Source organism: Corvus cornix, chromosome 3 (assembly GCF_000738735.6).
Source record: "Corvus cornix cornix isolate S_Up_H32 chromosome 3, ASM73873v5, whole genome shotgun sequence".
Classification (NCBI taxonomy): domain Eukaryota; kingdom Metazoa; phylum Chordata; class Aves; order Passeriformes; family Corvidae; genus Corvus; species Corvus cornix.
This window is the reverse complement of record NC_047056.1, coordinates 73870956-73891334: the sequence shown is the minus strand read 5'-3', so window position 1 is coordinate 73891334 and position 20379 is coordinate 73870956. Positions and strand designations below refer to the sequence as shown.

General features: G+C 39.7%; 1 protein-coding gene across 2 annotated transcripts; it reads right to left on the bottom strand.

Annotated features, from left to right (window-relative positions):
- Nucleotides 1–1555: 1555 nt before the first annotated feature.
- On the bottom strand, nt 1556–19081 carry CCNC (cyclin C). Of its 2 annotated transcripts, XM_039569563.1 has the most exons (12): nt 18946–19081; nt 17906–18012; nt 14297–14381; nt 13982–14051; nt 12476–12527; nt 9870–9925; nt 8561–8596; nt 7066–7157; nt 6264–6331; nt 5904–5983; nt 3923–4041; nt 1556–3277 (listed from the first exon to the last, which is right to left on the bottom strand). In XM_039569563.1, the coding sequence occupies exons 1-12, from the start codon at nt 18975–18977 to the stop codon at nt 3223–3225; spliced, it is 852 nt and encodes a 283-aa protein (XP_039425497.1). In that variant the 5' UTR covers nt 18978–19081; the 3' UTR covers nt 1556–3222. The 2 variants fall into 2 exon arrangements, with proteins under 2 accessions (XP_039425497.1, XP_010401901.1); XM_010403599.3 differs by lacking the exons at nt 14297–14381; nt 18946–19081 and having other exon boundaries at nt 17906–17993.
- Between the last annotated feature and the right edge of the window lie 1298 nt (nt 19082–20379).

Sequence of the window (20379 nt, the reverse complement as noted above, 5' to 3'; positions counted from 1 at the left end):
GCGTAAGTATTACCTTGCCGAGGTCAATTACCCTGCAATTCTTGCTCTCTTACTCTCAAAAGCTCTTTTTCAGACTGGATCAGGAGGAATAATGGATGCCAACTGTTTCCTTGGAGTTAGCCAAATCCTGTGATCTATTAATTTTGCCTGTTTAACATGACCTAGACTGTCAGTTTCACAATGCTACAGGCATGTGGTCAAGGGAACAACAGAAACACAGTGCTGGCTGTGTTGTGCCAGGCCTCACCAGGACTAACAATGCCTTTTGAAAATCACTAAGGTCAGACTGTAGAGAGGATTTCAGAACCACTGAAAATATTTAGCTAAATGTGTAATTCATCATGCTTGGCTGTATTGATTAAGCCACCAAACTTCAGCATAAAAACAAACAAAGCAAGGCAATCTAGTCAACTATAGCCATGAGCAGCCAGTGCTTCCTTTGTAGCTACATTAATGTTTGTTGGGAACACCTGAAACTACATAACCACAAAAAATAAACAAGTTATTCTGTGTCACACCAAGATCTATCTAGCCCATTATTTTCTGTTTGGCAGCAACTGGTAATAAACACCTGAGGAAGAGCATAAAACAGGATTAGTATGTAGTGATACAATCTCCAGATAACTCTCATTTACAACTTGGAGTGCTTCAGGCTTTGCATGTCTTAGTATATTCGGATATTTTCAAATTTTCAACAGAAACTCCCAACAGACACAGCAGTGGTGAGAAATCTTTCCTTTTGTTGCTTCCCAACTTGCCGTGTATTTTTTTCATCAGCTGCTCCGGCTTCCTCTGTCAGAAGGGAGCAGTTGTCACCTGGTAAGTCTTCACACCACCCATGATTCTTCTAGACCCCTGCTGTCTTTTCTGAAGAGTTGTGGGTTGTTTCTTTCATAATTGGAAAACTACTGTATACTTGTCTGATCCACTTTGTTTCCTTTGGGATTTTTCCTTAAGTTGTTCTGGCATAGATGGCTTGTGTTTGCTTTCACACTTCAGAGTCACCTGTTGCCATATAATCTGTGAAGACTTTCAGCTACATCTCTTTCAATGAGATACCACATTTTTATGCACCTCTCCCTTGAAATGAAACACAAGAAAGGTGATTTTTTTCTGTCTGCTTAATAGCAAGACTGTTGAATTCACATTGTTCCATTTCCTGTTGTTTGAAATTACATCTTTTTAAAACTGTCTTCACTGAATCCAGCTCTTTTGACTGCACTTTATTGCCTTTCACTCTTTTTACTGGAATCAGAGCTGATAAAATTAGCCTCACCTTTCCAATAGAGAAAACTATTAGGAAAACTCCCAGGTACCATCAAGAAGTGCCCGATATTTTAGCTCTGAGGTTTAGGTCCCATTGCGATTTAGGTGTAAAGTCAAGTCTGCAAAGGCTCTTGAGCAGCAAGAAAAAATTTAACCACTCTAGCCAGAATTCTTCATTAATTCCCCAATTCCAAAACGTGAACTTTCTTGGCAGATAATGTGGTATATGTGAGCTGAGTGATGCTTACCTAAAGAACAGCTCCCGTTTAAGAACTCCACACAACAGAGGTCAAGTCGCTTTGATTTATTCCTATTCCCCAAGTCCACATTACAAATAGCACATTTTAGACTTCAAGAAATGAAAGCAAAACAGCTGAATTCCACTTCATCAATCAACTGTCTATAAAAGGTACGGATCAAGTGGCAACCAAGTAGCAAAGACCAAAACGTGTATGTTTCCCACCTCACCAAAGCGTTTGGGGCTGGTTCACCTAAAGGTTTATGGAAATAACCTGAAGAGAAATAAATGCTAGTAGCCTAATGGGCTACATACAAAACCACTTGAGTTGTATTTCACTGAATGACCAGCCGACTACAAAGACGGTGGGGTTTTTTTAAGGGGCCAGTTTTTTGAACCAAGACGCATCACAGAGCACATGTTTTCAAGAATCTCCCTCCAGTATTTCAGAGCAGTGAAATGTGTTGTTCCAGGAAAACAAGAAAAAAAAAAAGAGAACAATGTTACTGAACTTTATCATTCGACTTTTATACTTGGGCAAGTTGGCATTATCGTTAAAAATAAAGTTGTACAGAACTTAGTTAGAAACAAAGTTATCTAAAAAATCAGTAAATGAATTTAGGCCAATTCCTGTCTTCAGTGGGATATCTGCCTGAGTAAGGAATGCAGGATATGGCCTTCTGTTTGAAGGAATCTCATTTTCTCCAGCACAAAGTTAACCAAGGAATCCCATTTCAGTTATTCTAGAGTTGCTCCTAACATCCCAATTAAAATTAGCCAGTATGAAGCTTACTGAACACTTGATCCTCTTAAATAAACTCTCTAATAAACCACACAAATTCACACTAACAGTGAAGGCAGACTAACAGTGTATATCTTTTCTACAAAAAAATCCACCATAAAAAATAGCAATAATATCCAGATTTGTACTTGATTGTGAAATATTCCGATTGTACTATACAGTACATTTATTTGAAAAAAAAAATCCTAGTATTTTGGGTTTTCTTAATTCCTAACACTTGAAATGTTTCAGAAAACTGCAGAATCACTATACATATTGCACTTCTCTGGTAAGCTGGGCTACTGTGTATTATGGCAGAAACAACCAAGTAGATCTACTGAGGAATACAGCTTTTTAAAATCCAAAAATAGAAACTGACTTTCTTTCCTGCAGCTTTCATTAAAATTGTAACAATATTCTTTACAGGCTCTTCTAGGTATTTGTTTCTGAAGGACTGTGTGTTACTTGTTGCAGAATCTGTATTTATTTTTTTTAAATCAACAAAACTGAAGGTAATGGATAGATTCAACATACAGTGCACTATCTTCCTTCAGTCACAAACAAAATGAAGACAACGCAAGTCGTTAATAGTTACGCTTAGGCCTCGGGTTACTGTCACTCTAAAAATAGTTCACATCAATGCAAATAAAACCAATAATGAACTATTTGTTTTGAGTGAAAAGTGTTAATCTTTTGCAGCTTGGTTTAAAGTTTGATTCCTTACACTGAAAAATCTTAGCACATTTGCTCCAGCGTCAGAGAAAATGATGTAGTTTTAGAGAAAAAGCTTTCAAAATGCTTGACACAAACAAGCTATTTATTCTTCAAGTTCTTTGTCAAAGATGTTACTAAAACCTTCTGTCCATTTCATGAACACAGGAAATATCCCAGGATGTCTTGAGTCAAAGTGGTCCATAAAGAAATTCTTTGGAATGCCTTAAGATTGGCTATAACTAGAGTTCTGGCTACCATTTGGACCCTGTTCTCCTTCACTGTTGAAGAAAACAAAAATATGTCTCTTCAATAAGAAGCATCATATTACATTTTTATACTTTTTTTAAAATTAAAAAATACAGTATTCTGAAAATAATAAAAACCTTTTGAAAGTAAATACTTCAACCTATACACAAATAGGTCAAAATATTCTGCTCAGTTTCATTAAAAAATGTGAAGGTTATTCTCAGCATGCATAAATAACTTCACCGTATTTATGTGAAAAATAATTTTAATATATGATCATGAAGCTGCCAGCTGAATCTACTTCTGACCATTGTGAAGTTCACATTACACAAGCATGTGCAAAGGAATTTGCATGTGCAGATTCCCAACAGTGATATTTAATCACAGTAATTAAATACGACATCAAGCAGGCCCAGTTCCATTGAATCTGGTCCCGTCATGGAGCCTCACACTGGGGTTCCTTACATTTGCTGAGCTGTATTGATCACACTCTAATCACATTAACACTCTCCAGAAGACAATGAATGTTATGCTTCCCACTAGCTCCTGAACAATCGGGCTGGTTTTGTATCAGAAACATCTGCACTGTAAAAACATACACTATACCTTAAATTAAACATTCTTAACATAGTAGTCTGGTTTTTCCATATGAAAGATGTAATAAGGAAGTACTGTACCTGTTTGGAGGTGGTTTTGGCTTAGGCATTTTACTAAGAATAGTAGCCATTTCTTTCCTCTCATCAAAGTTCTTCCACTGCTCATACAGCTTCAGAATAACCCTGATTATTTCTAAAATCTGTATTAGGAAGAAAAGAGAGCCTAAGGTCATGCACGATAGTGATTTTACCTTTGTCATAGCCAATTTAAGTGTGCAAATAACTAAACAGGCCCCAAACTGAAACTAAACAACACAATTTTCATACTATAAACAGAGCTGTCTCACACTTAATCTGGTTGCAATAAAGCATTTAATTATTTTTTTTATTTAATTGTGAATCGAAGCTGGAACGGAGTACTTTCCCTTTCAACTGTATTTACTGCTTCTCTACCTCTGCAAACTAAATACCTTTTTATTTATTATTTATTTGCAAGTACTGTCACAGCTTATAACTAAGCTCCTGGGAAAATACAGACACCAGGCAGCATGACTTCAGCTATATGACCATAGATTATCAATACAGTAATTGATGATTATCAATATTCTATATGTATTAGGGGCACAGTGTGGGAAAACAAAAGCCCAAAACCACGAAACATTAATCTGAATTCTTTCCTTCCAAGAAACAGAGCCAAAGAGTTTTTAAATACTTCTTATATGCTTAGTAAGAATTGTTGACACTTCATATTCTGCTTCTGGAAGTGCAAGCATTCCAGTTTCGACACTTTCTATCTACCTTAATTTCCTATTAAATTTCTAGTGCAATATTCTATATAAAAGCTGGAGAATGTTTCATTCATAGTATGTTTCATCATTCTCTAAATTAATGAAGTAGATTTGTTTCTTCTTTTTAATACATGAACTTTGATTAAGTGCTAGAGCAATATATGTCCTTGAAACAAAAGTCGTAGTTGGTGAAGAAGTCCATGGTGTTCATGTGAAAAAATCAAGCTTAGACTTTATCACTGACATAAGAACCAATATGTGTAAACATTCAAATATGTTCAGTATCAAGATTATGGTAATTTTATCTATTAACTATAGATTGGCTCTCCCTTGCTGCCAGTTTATTATCACCCTGCCTTTAAATGCATGACAGCATAATTCACAGAACTCTCGAGGCAACACAGCATCCACATTGTGTTTAAATTTCAAGACAAATCCTGGAATACAAACACAATGCCGTAACATCAGTGGGATAAAGGGCAATACCAAGGGCACAGAGGGAAATGGTACATCTCATCCATAACAGGCTATTTAATTCCAGACACTCAGTTTTAAAAAAAGACTGAAAAAAATACGTGCTAAGTGAAACACTGTGGTAAGAAGTATGAGTACTACTTTGACTTGCTTGCTGGAGCTAAAAAAAGGTTAAAGTAGCCAACCTAAAAAGTAAAATTGATGAAGAACATTGTTAGTATAAGGACAGCTGTACCCTGAAACCTAATAAATTAATGATGGGGATTATTTGACATGGAATTTGCATTAGCAGGGAACTCAGCTGAATGATCTTGGTGTGTCCCTGTTTAGCACTGATTAAAGTCACAGTGCTGGACATCCTGAAAGTGTCAAAAATGTTCTACACTATGCTATACTCTGCACATGTACAGGGAGAAAATGAGTATGGTATGTTGGCATGATGTCGAAAGGTGAATCAGAAAATCAGATGCACTTGAACTTAAAAGTCAGACTCGTGCTGGCAATCCTGTACGATGGAAAGATGCTGGGAATTCTTTTTTTGGCAAACAATGTAAAATATACTGTCTGGAAAATGGCAACACCAGCAATGCTCTTCTGTTATGCTATGGTTTTATCTTGACTTTCAGAGAAGGGTGATAACCACATAACCCAACATTGTCTACCTTCCAAAGAGATCTGCCTAACAAGATCACTGAATTAAGCTCAAATCAGTATTGCACATGTGTAAGACAACCACGACTACCATTTCCGGTCAGTCCATAACAAATGGCGGGAATAAAAACAGAATAGAAACAGTGTACCTTTTCCATATCAACAGACAGCTCAGCAAACCATTGCCTTGCATCCTTCTGCTGGACAACACAGGCCACATGTAGGCAAGCTGCAAAGATCAGGTGACATGGATATTGAACAAAGATACACTCCTGATACAGTTAGAAACATTAAATTTTTTATAAACCCTATACAGTTCAACAGAGAAAACCTGGGATTAATTGTCTGACTTTTCTTTAAGGCTTTTTAACTTGAAAGGCTACAGTGTCAGTGCTGTATGAAACACAACCTGAAGCACCTTATGAGGGCACTCTGAGGAATACTTGTGATGGGACAGCACACAGAATACTTCCAGTTAAACATGACAGGAGACATTACTTGTTACTTACCTAGAGCTATCATGAAAGGAGGGTACAGCAGACAAAGATCAGTTCTATATGTGTCATTCACTATCCTCCTGTGCAGAAAAGAACTTGTAAGTATCTTCCTATTCACCTTTAGATTATATTACTTTAAAACTGCTGTCAGTTTGCAAGTATTTTGTCAGTTTTCCAGATGGTCAAAGCAATGAGGCTGCAGGGCAAAACATCAAGGAAAGAGATCTCTTCCCTTGTAAAAATCTCTTAAAGCCTTTCTTTTTTTTTTCTTGTAGTCACAGCAGAAGTTTATTTGGAAACACTATTTTAGTACCATAAATGTCTTTCTGTAGCAGATGTTGATGTATACCATAAGATAATATCTGTTTCACAAATAAGTAAGGGCATGCATGAAAGTAGTACTTCTACTGTCTTTCTGCATTTGAAACAGTTCAAGAATACGAGTTCTGCTAACACACCTAGAAAATCCTACATATTGTTTCTACCTCCTATGAGAAGCTACAACAGAAGGACAATGCTGACAGAAAGAAATTTCCGCTACTCATAGTCACCATTCAGTAATGTTAAAACTGTGCTATTAGAGCTAGTCTAAAAAATAAAAACTAGACCACTGCAAAGTAAAATCATTACAGGGTTAAAGACAGAATAAGCTAAGTCAGGGACATATACCTGTACAGGTTAACTAGGGCACCCTTTGTATTCAAATACGGCTAAGCCTGCTTGGTTCAGCAAAAGCATAACCACCTTTGAAGCGTAATTGTTAAACACTTGCTTTCTTGATGAAAGGAAGAACTATTTCCATTGTCTTCATTACCATGCAAGAGGTAGCAGCATGTCTTCTTGGCCCATATCTTGCACATATTGGAGCAAAGGTCTATAAGGATGATATACTATCAAACAGCAGTCCTAGGAAAAATGTCAGTGGAATAGAAGTTAGATTACAATGCAGAGCATGTTGTCAGTTCATATTAAAACATTTAGTTTACAAGTCAATTACTGATTATTTTTTTAAGTAGCATTCTGACACCTAGTCCTGCTCTAATGAGGGCAGCGCTCTCTCTAGAATACCATTACACAGCACGGTTGCCAGTCTGTCAATGTCCTTCCCCTAAGAGACACAGAAAGCCACATCTGCAGCACACTGAAACCTCATTTGCTTACAAACCCGTAATTCCCACTTGGAAATACAAAACACTGCCAGAAAACAATCTGTTACTAAATACCATACATGGAAAGCATGCCAAAATAATTGACGCTGGTTTGGAAAGAAAGAGAAGAAAAATTCCACTGCTCTCAAATCCCCTCGTTTCAGGTCCAGGTAAACAAGAAGGAATAATCCTCTTGCTGAAAGCAGCCAACTGTATGGATACTACAGGGAAAAGCCACATTATTTACATGTGCTGAACACTTAGGTGAAACACTGTTACTGCACACACTATATATTGCATAGCATACTGGAAAAATAAGTGAATCCCTAAAACATGACTTCTTGTAAATGCAGTTGCTTGTCCTAAAACTCCTGCGTACAAAATTCAAGAGTTACTGCCATGCATTAACAGCAGGATCAAGGACTAAATCTAAACAGGAATCTAAAAACTGTATTGAAACAACTTGTAGACACAAACAAAAACTTTGATCTGACCTCCTCTGTGTTCAATTACCAAAATAAATTCTCTCATCTGCTGTCTAACTCACTAAGCTGCTCCCTGGCTTCTCTCTCCTTTTCTCTGCACCTGAGCAGAACTACTCTAGTAGAGCAGTACTAGAGTTCAGCGCTTAACCCATCCAAGTCCAAGCCATATGCAGAAATTAGGCACTTTACCCAAGCCCCCTAAGAAGCCTGGGATGCATCCTTTCAGCTACCCAAGCAAACACAGCAATGGGATAGCTACTCTTATAAAAAGCAGGTATGGCTCCTCTCTTTGAAAGGCTCTGGAAGAAACTGTCCCACTGTGCTCCTTTCATCCAATAACCTAATAGTTACAGCACCATCTCAGAAAATGGGAGGCCTGAATTCGGTTTCTTCCTCACAGGATTCAAACCCATATCTCACTTCCTAGAAGATTACTCTAATTATGAGGTTGTTATAGACTGGCCTGAATAGGATAGTACCCACACCTTCTGCACATATATATATGTGTAGCCCTAGATTCTTCCAGGCAAGAAGAAGAGGGCATAGAAAGAATACAACTCTTTATGGTCATGACTGGCCATTCCATCTAGGGAAAAAAAGACACTGACATCCCAGTCTGCATCAGGAAATTACTCTCCCAAAACCAGAAGCAGTTCCACCAAAAAACCCAACCTACCATTAATTCTAAGAGATAGAATTCACATTCTAGTATCTGTAAAGAAGCAAAATCACAGTTAATAAGCAGCATGTTTAAGGCAGCAGAAAGAATTAACTGACACACAGTTTAACACCACACATGCACAGGAATTCTCAACAACTATTTCCAACAGTCCTAAATGCATTCTATCTGAAACTACAAACCAAACAAAAATAAAACTATTATTGGCAATTGTCTTATCACTGTTATAACTTAACTCCAGTCATAATAACAATTAATTTAAATATTCTGCATTGAGTTTGCTATGAAAGACTGCTTCACTGGCAGCACTTGTCTGGTTTGTTTCAACACCTGGTAGCAGCAAATTGTTCCCAGTGCATAAAAACTTCACAACAATAGAGAAGTTCTTTTGTAGAATTAGAGCTTCTTCATCAGGCCACTAACATGCCAAACAGCCTTCAAAGCATTTTCAGGTTTAATTTCATATGAAATATTCGGTCTAATTGCAGTAATTAAATCAGCCCTCACTCTCAATAGAGGTGGTGATGTATTAGTGACATCAAGGAAAAGACTGGACTGCTTTGGCTATACAAAAGCAGTACTCCAAAATGCATTTCCATTTGCCTTTTTCTGTAAAATTGCAGGGCAGTTTTATTGTAAGGTCTTAGGTATTTTATATTCTGATGTATCATTTGGCTTTCTAGATTGAGTGAAAAGCAAACCAACAAAAGAGTAGTATTTGTTACAGTCAATCTAAAACTAATTAGACATTTAACTTTCAAAATTCTACAGCACAGGTCAAAATTGGTTTTAAGAAAAACTACAAAACTTCTCAGCAGTGTGACTGAGAATACCTTGAAAACCACTGGTAAATTTAAATTTTAAGTAGTAAATAAAAACTATTTTTCCAGAGCCATTAAATTTTACAGGCAAAAATAAAACTGCTTTCTGTAAGCCAACTGCTCATGTGTGCAAGCTTGGAAGCATTCCAGGTGCAAAGGCCATTTACTTTCCCTGGAGCAATGTATTTGTAACCAAGAATATTAAAAAAAACCTCTTTTAGATCTCTTTTCTCATCATGCTATAGAAAAACTACCATTTCAGTCACCTTATCACATCACTTATCTTTTCTGTTAGCAATTTAAGGAAAGGAGGTTATGTAATTTTTTACTTTAGAAAATAACTTTCCCAATATTCTATACAAAACTAATCATGAGCAACCCTGACATACGAGTATGAAAACATTTGTTAGAATTTAAAAGACAGAATTTCCTGCTAACAATTATTAATTTATTTGATCGAGTTGTATTTCAAATAGCATACTTACATGGTTCATCCTATAAGGAAACTCCTTTGGAAAGGCATATGAAAACCGAGTTTTCACTACAGTAAACAGAAAAAAGTATGTTAAAAATAATGTAATTAATACTTATACTTCTTTCCCTTTCTATTCATTCATCTGTATATAGCCCTTCAAATCTATTTGGCAGCAAAACTGCTTTCAGTACAAAAGGTTTGTACTTCAAAGAGAAGAGATGAGTTGCAAGATTTAAGATCCTGAAAGGGAGAGAGAAATACATCTGAAACACAGATTTGCACAGATACTCAGCCAGACATTTGACTGCCACTTCGGACACTATTAAATCTTCTGGTTAACCACCAACAAGCTCAGGGACAACTAACTTCCCACAAGTCTTTATTCACAGAGCTATCCAGCTACTGACATTCAGGATCCCAGTTCCAACACTAAATCCAAATGGAATTTTCACATAGGATTTTTTTACTTAGATTTGATCCTTCAACATGCAAGATTTTAAAAGAACTAATGAAGTCTTAAAAAAGCAAGCCCAAGGGCAGGGTGAGGGAGCTCAGTCAGACTTCTTGCAGGTCCACCATGTAATAATGATCTCCAGTTGAGATATCTAATTAATCTTCATGTATTTTACGAGGAAAACAAGTACAGTTCGTGCACTGGTAAGAAGCATGTTAATAGGCAAAACAAGAGTGATTTCATGTTAGAATGCTGAACAAAGAAAAACAAGAATACTTGAAGATGTGGATTTGAGATTTGTACAAGTGAAACATTTAAAAATCTATTTTAAGTCCTTGTCCTCCAAGGAAAACAGGTAACATTTAACATCCTGGAAGTGAACAATATTCCTTATATTAATAATAGACAATACATTATTAAATGGTAGTATCGATACTACTTCCAGAAAATCAGTATGACATTCACTTTGAAGAAAAGACAGCATCAGTCCTCGGGACCAAAAAATTCACCATTTAGACCTATGGTGGACTTTGCTAGGAAATTTGCTGTAGGACACCAAGACTGGGCTACTGGTCGGAAATTTTAATTATTTCAAGAAAGAGAAGAATTAATAAAAGGGTTTCTCAAGATGTATGCAAACTGAAGAGGTACATGGTAAAAAAAAAAAATACCACTTTGAGAAAAATCCCACAAAGCAAGCTGCAGACACAACCACTACATGGAGCTGTCCTTTCAGTGAGATGTGTAAACAGAGCAAAAACCTTTTGAAGAGGTTGTTGAAAACCAGTCTGAGATTATCTTCCTTAGAATAGAAGCAAGTGTTATTAACTTCATGTTTCTACCTAGCTAAAAGTAAGCAAACCTCTTAAACCAGCCACTATTACATCACCCCTTTTGTTAGCTTGCTTTTGCTTTTACTTGTCTTGCCTCATCTTTTCTTGTCTTTTGTATTAAGAGCTCCCAAAAACTGCTGTGTGCTACTGAAGCAACTCTGGTAAAGGAAAAACAGGTAGAATAAAAGAATGCTTGGAGAAAGCCTGTTGTATTTTTCCCCCATTTCCATGAAATGCACAGTACTTATCAGGGCTGACAGGACTTCTACGTCTGAAGGAAGAGCTGTGGGGAAAATTTTCTATAGGATCCTGAAACTGGGATTTTGAGAAACAGCACAGCTAAGAACTAGATGTCCAAGTAAAATCAGCTGCCATATATTGACCAAAATCCATCCAACTTTCTCACTGATGCATCAAAACTTCTACACAATGATGCTCCTGATGTAAAAATAGCAACTCTCAGCGCTATATCCAGTACTGGTCTTGGTCATGCTGGCACTGAAGATGTGCTTCAGTTCCTGGTGGCAGAACTGTCACAGGGCCAGCCCCATGGACTGATACACTCTCTGCATGTGGAGGCTACAGATGCAGCCAGTCACCTGTCCCCTCAATGGCTACGAGGGATTTTGAAAGCGCTGACCTACATTTGGGAGAGCACAGCCAGGAATTGCCCACTGAAAGCAGCTGGACCTTCTGGGTCAGAGAATAGCATTCAGCTAAGGAAGATATCACTTCGAGACTTTGATGGATGAGATGCAAGTAACATGAACTGGGAAATACAAGGCAAGTGGGAAAGATAGAGAATTAAGCAACTACAGTGTAATTTAACTGAATTTATTGTGAACAATAGGTTATAAAATGTATTTTTAGAAATAAGTATCATGTGCAAAGGCTAATTTTATGATGGGGGAAAAGGACTAAAAAAAATGTGAAGGTATACAGCCTACCAAAAATTCTTAAAACAGGTAATTCCATAGAGCTATACCTTTTACTAAACAGAGCCATAAATTTCGAATTCTATCTTTGAGTAGTTCAGAATTCAATTTACTACTTGAGGTTGTCTACCAATTTCAATGGTTTTATTTTATTACTTTGTTTTCACTTATGCCTGGCATAAGTTCCAACCATAATCAACCAAAACTAATACAGGAAGGACCTTTCTGTCTCTATATTTGGAAACAGAAGCTATTCATTCTAAATGGTTTTAACTGGCTCTTATAGTCCTCCATGATTTGATCAAAAGCTGCCTTTTAAAAACAAGCAAAGAAACCAACTCATCTCCCTATAGAAATATCTAACTGGAGTGTAATGAAAATTACTGATACTTACATACAGAAGTAGCAGCAGAAATCAACCTTGTATTTGAAACAACACCAAATTCCTGAAGAAAAAGAATGGTAAATGAGGTGAACCACCTGAAACACCATACACTCACACTGTTATCAAATTAAAATAATGGCTTCTTACTAAACTGGGCTTCTTTTCGCAGTATTGTAGTATTTGGTTTTTTCCCCCACCCCTTTTTTTTTCCTTAAGGTGAACAGGGTTAAACTCTTTACCCAAGAGTTACTTCATTGATTAGTTTATTGGTTGGTTGTGAGGAACAGTAAAGATTTATGAAAGGTACTAAAGCCACAAAAGCTCACCTGGCTAACATTCTTTATATAAAATAGACAAGATGGTTTCAAGAAAGTATTTGTTTCCTTATCCCATCTGGAGAGAAAACTGTCTTTAGAAACCTGCCATTAACTACCTTTTTTAGTTATGTTTTCATGAAGTCTTAACTCCTGTGCTGAGACAGACAGCAATCTGAAAATTTTCTACATACAGTGTTCTTTCAGGTAAGTCCATAGCTGAATCAACAGTGCTACAGCTGCCCTCTAAAGTTGCAGAAGCTTTAGCGTAAGGAAGGCTACACAGACTTCTAATTTAAGGTACATCTATGTCTCTACACTCTATGTCTATGCCTTCTTAAAGGCTTATTTAACAGGTTGATAAAAAAGCACTCTCTCCAACACTCACTCTCTTTTCCTTCATGTCTCCCAAACACTGAAAAGTGTCACAGTACTTGTACAGACAACAGTATCACAAGTCAACACTGGTTTAGTAGCACTGTTTCTACCATCCCTAAAGTATTTGAGTTCCTTCTGTAAAATTCCTTAGTGCTGACATATCACAAATTGTCCCATTTGACTTTTTTCCGTTACACGGACACTTCTCAAACAGCTGTAAAACTTGCTGCATAACAAAGGACTAACAGCAGCACCCAGCTGATGCTAACTCTTGGCCACATTCAAAGTGGAGTTCCGATGGTGGAGGCATGGAGCCCTCTCACCACTATCCCTAATGGGTCACTTCCTTATGATAACTTCTCAAGGACAGCGCATGAGCTACAACATACTTTTAATTCAAGTAACGAAAGTGTGGTAAACTCTGAGGATCCCTTGCTATATGAAATAGAACAAGATAATTAGGAAAAAAATTCCAATTATGTTTTAAAGTTTGAGTAAACATAAATAAGGAAAAACACACCAGAAAGGAGACACTGCACAATTTAAGATATAGTGTATGTAAATATGTAAACACTGTATCACAGCGAAACAGCCTTTTAAAATGTTTTTTCAATTTTCAGAGGCACTTTAGGGTTAGTAATTCAGACAAATTTTGAAGGCCTTCTCTGTCTCCTTTTCTTAAATGCTATAGAAATCTATGCAAAAAAAGAGAAGGTTTCAACCCCCAAAGCATGAAGAAAGACAAAAAATTTAAAAGTCCTAAACGTTTTCTTTCTCTCATACATCACATAATTTTACATTAAAAAATTGTAATACTTCATACCTCTACTTTGGATGCCAAAAACACACACGTAGGAGCCATTAATACTGGATCTATACTTTTTAGGGAATATCTGAAATGTTACAACAAAATTATAATATGTTGTTTCATACATGTAGAACGATTAATCTATTAAGAGCACCACACTTCCTTTTGAAAAAGCAAAGCTTAAGTTAACTTTATTAAGGCATAAAAGCTTTACACCATCCAGAAAACAAAAGTGGCACTGTTTTTAATACAGAACTGCATTTTTAAAGGGCTACCAAAATGTGCCTAGCAAATGTTTTATTCTTGTACCATCATAGTAAACAGTCCTACCTGGCATAGAATCTCTTGAAGTAGACTGTAGCAGTGGCAATAACTTGTTGTCTTAATTTAAGATGTTCACCTAAAGCCTGGATAACTTAAAAAAAAAATGAACAAAAGCTTGAGTTGAGTTTTTTTAAACAATTTGACACCAAATAGCAAAGGGTCTCAAAACATGACTAGTGCTGGGGATTCTAAGGAGCAGCACCACAGTCTTCTCCCTCAGCTCAGCTGCTCTAGTAAGACAACACGCTGCTGTAAACCTACAGACCTGCAGGTGAAGAACCGCTGCCTCCTGAAGCTTGGGGACACCTTCAAAAAGGGAAAGGTACCTTGACTTCATTGTGTATAAAGTGAGTATGACCTTTAAGAAGATGACAACACAAATCTCAGAAGGGTAAAGCTCAGCTATTCCATTTTAGAGCAAAACAAACTCAGACACAGGAAATATAAATCCACGGCTCTTCAGTGCCACACAAAATGGATGGGTTTTTTTCAAACAAGTAAAGCTGCCAACACAAACACGGTCATTAAATTTGGCAGAGGCAGCAGGTGTAAAGAAAAAAAGACATATTTAGTCTAGGGAAAGGGGGTGGGAGACCAGAGGATGCAGTCAGCTGCTCCATCACGGTGGTCCTCTGCCAGTTGGCCAAGAAACAACCCTGGTGTCATCTGTGCAGGTAGCTCTTGTTTGGCCTCCCAGGCAAAGGAAAGGTGCCAAGCAAATTAGATGCATCAAGCTGGGATTAAGAGCAGGGGCTGGATATTAAGAATGGCACAGTGAAACATAAGGTTGTTACTTGTTATTTTTCCCATACTTCTTCGCCGCCATTATTCTGAGCACGGCTTGGCTGTGTGAAGACTCCCTCTTCTTTTTTTCCTCCCTCATGAGAAATGTCAAAAAGAGTATTTTAAAATACACTTAAGTAGATATTTAAAATATGTACAGCAAGACCAAGACAGTGACCACTGGTGGGAAAACCAAACAATTCTGTTGTCAGTCATCACTAAATTCTTAGTCTCTATTTAAACATTCAAGCAGAGAGATTTTTACCCATGTTCTTATCACGTACGCCCTGCAAATAGCCAGGGTACACATTTGTCACCCACTGGCAATGCCCAAAGCAACATCAAATCCCTGCCTGTGTCATATCATTCTCTTCCTAGAGAAGAATGCCAAATTGGGACTAGTTTGCCACTGACAGTAGGCCAAGCAATACTTCCGAAAAGGGTGTTAAACCCAGTATGCAGTGTATAATGTATTAAACATTTTATCAGCATATCTTGGGAGATTTGAAAGAATTTTTGCCTTCAATTTGACCATGGGGCTAAAAAGCTGTCCTACTACTCAGGCATCAGAAAAATTCAAGTATTAAGCTAAACAGAATTCTCCAAATATGTTTCATAATCCCATGGGATTTTCAGGAATGGTTAGGCCATCTGCTGTCAGAGAAAATCAAGTGTGGGTTAGGAAAAAAAATGGACAAGAGCCTAGAGAGACTTAATGAAATGGAAGCTTGTATATGTCGGGAAAAAGTCCAATACTTGTAATTATTTTTATAGTATTTGAAAAGAAACTATAGGATCATTTATTCCTGTATGTTTACAAAGTAAGTGGTTTCAGTGTTTTGGGTTTTTTTAATAAGATTGTTTTAAATCTGAGTATTTTGCGCAGCCTCTAACACAAACATTACCGCTTCTGCCCAAAACCAAAAAGGGAAAACAACTAGTAACTTCTCAACCAAAACCAATTAAGACTTGGTGATCCAGAGAAATCAACATCAGTTCCCTTTTTCAAACTATGTTAGAAGATGATCTTTTTCCTTCTCTTCATAGCTGCAGGGAGCCATACAATCAGTTAGTGATCTACTGTACTTGTTTTCCAATGAGGAAGCAACAGGAAATTGCCCCTCTCCATGCAGATTTTAACTGCTTTAGGGAAAAACCATCTCCTGGGCTGACACACTGAATGTGACATGCTGTGGCCAAGCCTCATCTGCTCTCAGGTAGTGCAGATGGGAGACAAGGGGGGACCCAAAGCAGGGTCCCTATTCAGAGGCAGGCAATCATACAACACATCCAGGGTTTGAACATGGTGAGCTCTGCCTGAGCACAGAGCAGCCCCTGACTGCCCTGCCCATGAAGAGGCCTCTCTGCTAGAGAAGGGGAGAAAGCCCAGCACCACGCTCTCCTCCAGGGTAGGCTGTGTTTGTATGTGCACAGGGGAGACGCTGGCAGAGCTGTTCTCCAGCTGCCCCCAGTCACTCACCATACCTTCAGGGGAGGCATGGAGTGCCAAGGAAAGGACCCTGAGAACCACAAACCAAAACAAAAAAACTAACTTGTTTACTCTGGAAAGCTTTGTTTACTCAAGAAAAACAATGCAGTGAAACATTTAAAAGGCATATTTCATAGTTCAAATTAATACTAGTGAAAATTAGCATAGAAATACAGTTTTAGAAATACCCATACCCCTCCTTTTGTCTCTTTTTGTGTTATGAAGTTGTGACACTTGGTTTTCACCTCAAGAAATTTCAGAAATGGATCAAATGGGTAAATCATTGCTAGCCTGATTTCCTGGTGCCCTATAAGCAATAACACAGATGTATTCACAGTGATCGTGTTTATGGCATATGCAGTTGTTACAAAAATAACTAAGCTAAGAGAGAAGCTGGGATAAGTATCTTTCACAGTATCATTCCAACACTGACATAAGATCTTCCAGTGACCCTGGGAAAGTCACTTCACTTCTCTAGTCTGGCCAGATAGCTGAAAAAATAAGCATTCTGTACTTTAAAGGACTGCTGCAAAAAAATTTAAAGAGCTGCTAGCAAACAAGCTACTATTTAGCAATATCCATTGCCAAAGCAGATTTTTAAAAATATTTCAGTTCAAATATCCAAATATGTCAATTGCACAGAGAAAATTTTAAGTGCCTTTGTAATCTCATATACTCAGGTGTGGCCATTCATACGGATAGTTACACGCTTTGCAGGATCAAGTAAATCTTAGACAACTTCACACACAAGTCCCAAATTCTTTGGGAGAACAGGCTGCCTGCCAAGCTCTCAGAAACTCGTGGACAATTTGAGAGGCAGCTGGTGCTGGGAAATCAGACAGAAGACAAAACATGGGCTGTGTTGCAGGTTTCAGAGAATCTAAATGAACACAAATAACGAGTTTCCAAACTTTGCTGTTTAAGAGGACAGCGCAGATCACCTAAAATACTTACCCCAGCCTAAGAACCCACCAAAAGCCCAGGCTGAGTACTAATGCTTGACACTGAGCTTTTAATACACTAGCTTAGCAGTTTCTGCTTGCTTCTCCTCCTTTTATATTTTTGGTAAGAACCTCTTGAAAATAAGAAAATTTACTGTTTCATCCTATCACAGGTTAAAATGCTATAGATGCAGCTAATTAGCCTGCAAGTTGTCCTAGAATTGTGCTAATATAACTAACAAATAATGATGTTATTTATATTCCAAATCTTTGTTAAAATAGGCTGTGAAAGTATATGTTATACCACAATGAAAACATTACATTCTCTAAGCAATTCAAACCTCCATTTAGACATGGCAGACATTGCACAGATTTTATGGCTGAAATAAAAAAAAGTTTTACCATTAGTAAAAAATATCTGTAGCTTCCAATATTCTTCTTCAGTCAGAAATTTCAAGTCTTTCTGGCGTTCTTTCAATAGATCTTGTTTATCCAAAATCCATTGTAAGCTAAAGGAATGGAAAATAATTTCAGCAACTCTCCATCAACATTATACTGAGTGTCTCCTGTACAAACAGACTATGGATTAAGGCTCGGGGCTAAAGGGCTTGTGGCCTTTAACAAAGCCACAATCTTCCCAAGCAACTGTTCTTCAGGGTTTTCAAAAGTTAGACAACTAAAAAAAAAAACCAAGCCCAAACCCAAAAACCAAACAACAAAACAAGAACTACCAGGGGCTGAGATTACCCTCTACCAGTAGCAAACTGGGCAGGCTGTACAGATCTTAGACCCTGACAGTCACTAACAAGGTTTATGTTTCAGCCATTACATTACGGGCACCATTCAAACCTTGACGCGCTCAGCATGAGGAGTTTTAGGGCAGAATCACCGAATCAGTTAGGTTGGAAAAGACCTCTGAGGTCCTCGAGTCCAACCCATGACCGAACACCACCCTGTCAACTACACAGTGGCACTGAGTGCCACGTCCAGTCTTTCCTTAAACGCCTCCAGGGACGGTGACTCCACCACCTCCCTGGGCAGTCCGTTCCAGTATCAATCACGCTTCCTAATGTCCAACCCCAGCGGAGCCCCGGCTGCCCCACCGCTGGGGACAAGCGTGTCAGGGACCCAAGCGCCCGCACTCCGCCGCTGGAGCCCGGGGCGGCGCGGGCACCGACACCGGGAAGCGACCCCTCACCCGGAGCGCCCAGACGCTTCCCAAGCGCCGGCTGAGCGGGGCCGGCTCGAGCTGGTCCCGCACCCGAGCGCGGCTCCCGCCAGGGTCCCGCGGCGAGCAGGCCCCGCCGCCCGCCCGGCGCTCCGCCGGCCGCCCCGGGCCTCCCTTCAGCGCCATGCCCGCCGCCCGGCCCGGCAATGAATGGACAGAGCGCGGCGGCGGCCCGCAGCACCCGTGCCCCGCGCCCCGCGGCCGCGGCACCCACTAGTGAGAGCTCTGCCAGAAGTTCCCGGCCATGGAAGGAGCGGAGCGGAGCGGGGAGGAGGCGCCCGGGCCCGCGATGCCCCGGCCCCGCCGCCACAGCGCCGCCGCCCCCGCGCCGGCAGCAGGAAGGAGGAGGCGGCCGCCGCCGCCGTCGGCCGGCAACACGCGGCACTGGGAACCGTTCCCCCGCGCGCGGGTTCCGCCCGCCCCGCCGGCCCCCGCAGCCCGGCTGGCTGGCACAGGGACACGGTCCGGGATGGGCCGGGAGGCACCTTCCTAAACCACCCTGTCCAGCCCCCCGCCATGCACAGGGACACCTTCCACTAGACCAGGTTGCTTAGTGCACCGTCCAACAGGGCCTTGAACACTGCCAGGGATGGGGCAGCCACAACTTCTCTGGGCAACCTGTTTCAGTGCCTCACCACCCTCACATGGAGAGAATTTCTTCCTTATATCCAGCCTAAACCTGCCCTCTGTCAGTGTAGAACCGATGTTTCTCCCAATAAGGTCCCAATTGTAAGCACCCAGGAGGATCCAGAGCTTACCTGTCTTGTGCTGTCTCCACCTCACCTAAATTTCCCTTTAACTTACCTGTTCCCAAGTTTTCATGGCTCAGCTTGCTCCATGCTGGAATTTTCCTCATTGGAGAGACCCTCTAGGGGTATTTTCTTAATAATTATATAATAATTATAAATTTAAAATATAAACAGGAAGTACATGGGCCTGCTTTCTTTTCATGCTCTTTCCTGTGGTGGCTCTCAGCTTCTGAGTGGGATCTGAGATGTATCAACACATGTACTGAGAGGTATCAATATCGTGCACTAAGATGCACCAATCATCTGAGATGTGTCAGGCCACGGGGAGGTTGAACCAAGGCAGGAGCTGTGGGTGCCTGTACCTGCGCTGCCGCAGGATGCAGTGCTCCTGGCAGGGTGAACGGGGAGAGAGGGATTCATTTCTTCAAGCAGCAATGTCACTAGGGCAAGTACACCTGAGTTTTGCAGCAAGATTAATAAAAATGGACCTCGTTGTCACCTCCCAGGTGAGCCAGCCTGCCTGGCATTTGGCATGGCTGGGAGTGCACGGCCACTGACAAGGGAACCTGGGCAAGGCTGCTGGGACTGATGTGGTTGGAGGTCAAGCGTCCACGCTCATATCACACGCTGGCTAACACCCCACTCCACATGAAGGTGGGGGTTCAGTAATGCCATTTGGCAGCATGCAGCAGTGCCTGATGGCCCTGGGGGCCTGAGAAGGGGTTCTGGGCAAGGTGAGGGGAGCTCATGGGGCTGGGAAGGGACAGCCAGGACTGAGTATGCTCTCAGGGACCTGGCACATAGAGCTGGTGTATGGTGTGCCAACATGGATGCAGAAAAAGGGACCTTTTTGTTTCAATAGGAGTCAATATATCATCCAAGCTCTTTTGCGTTAAAGC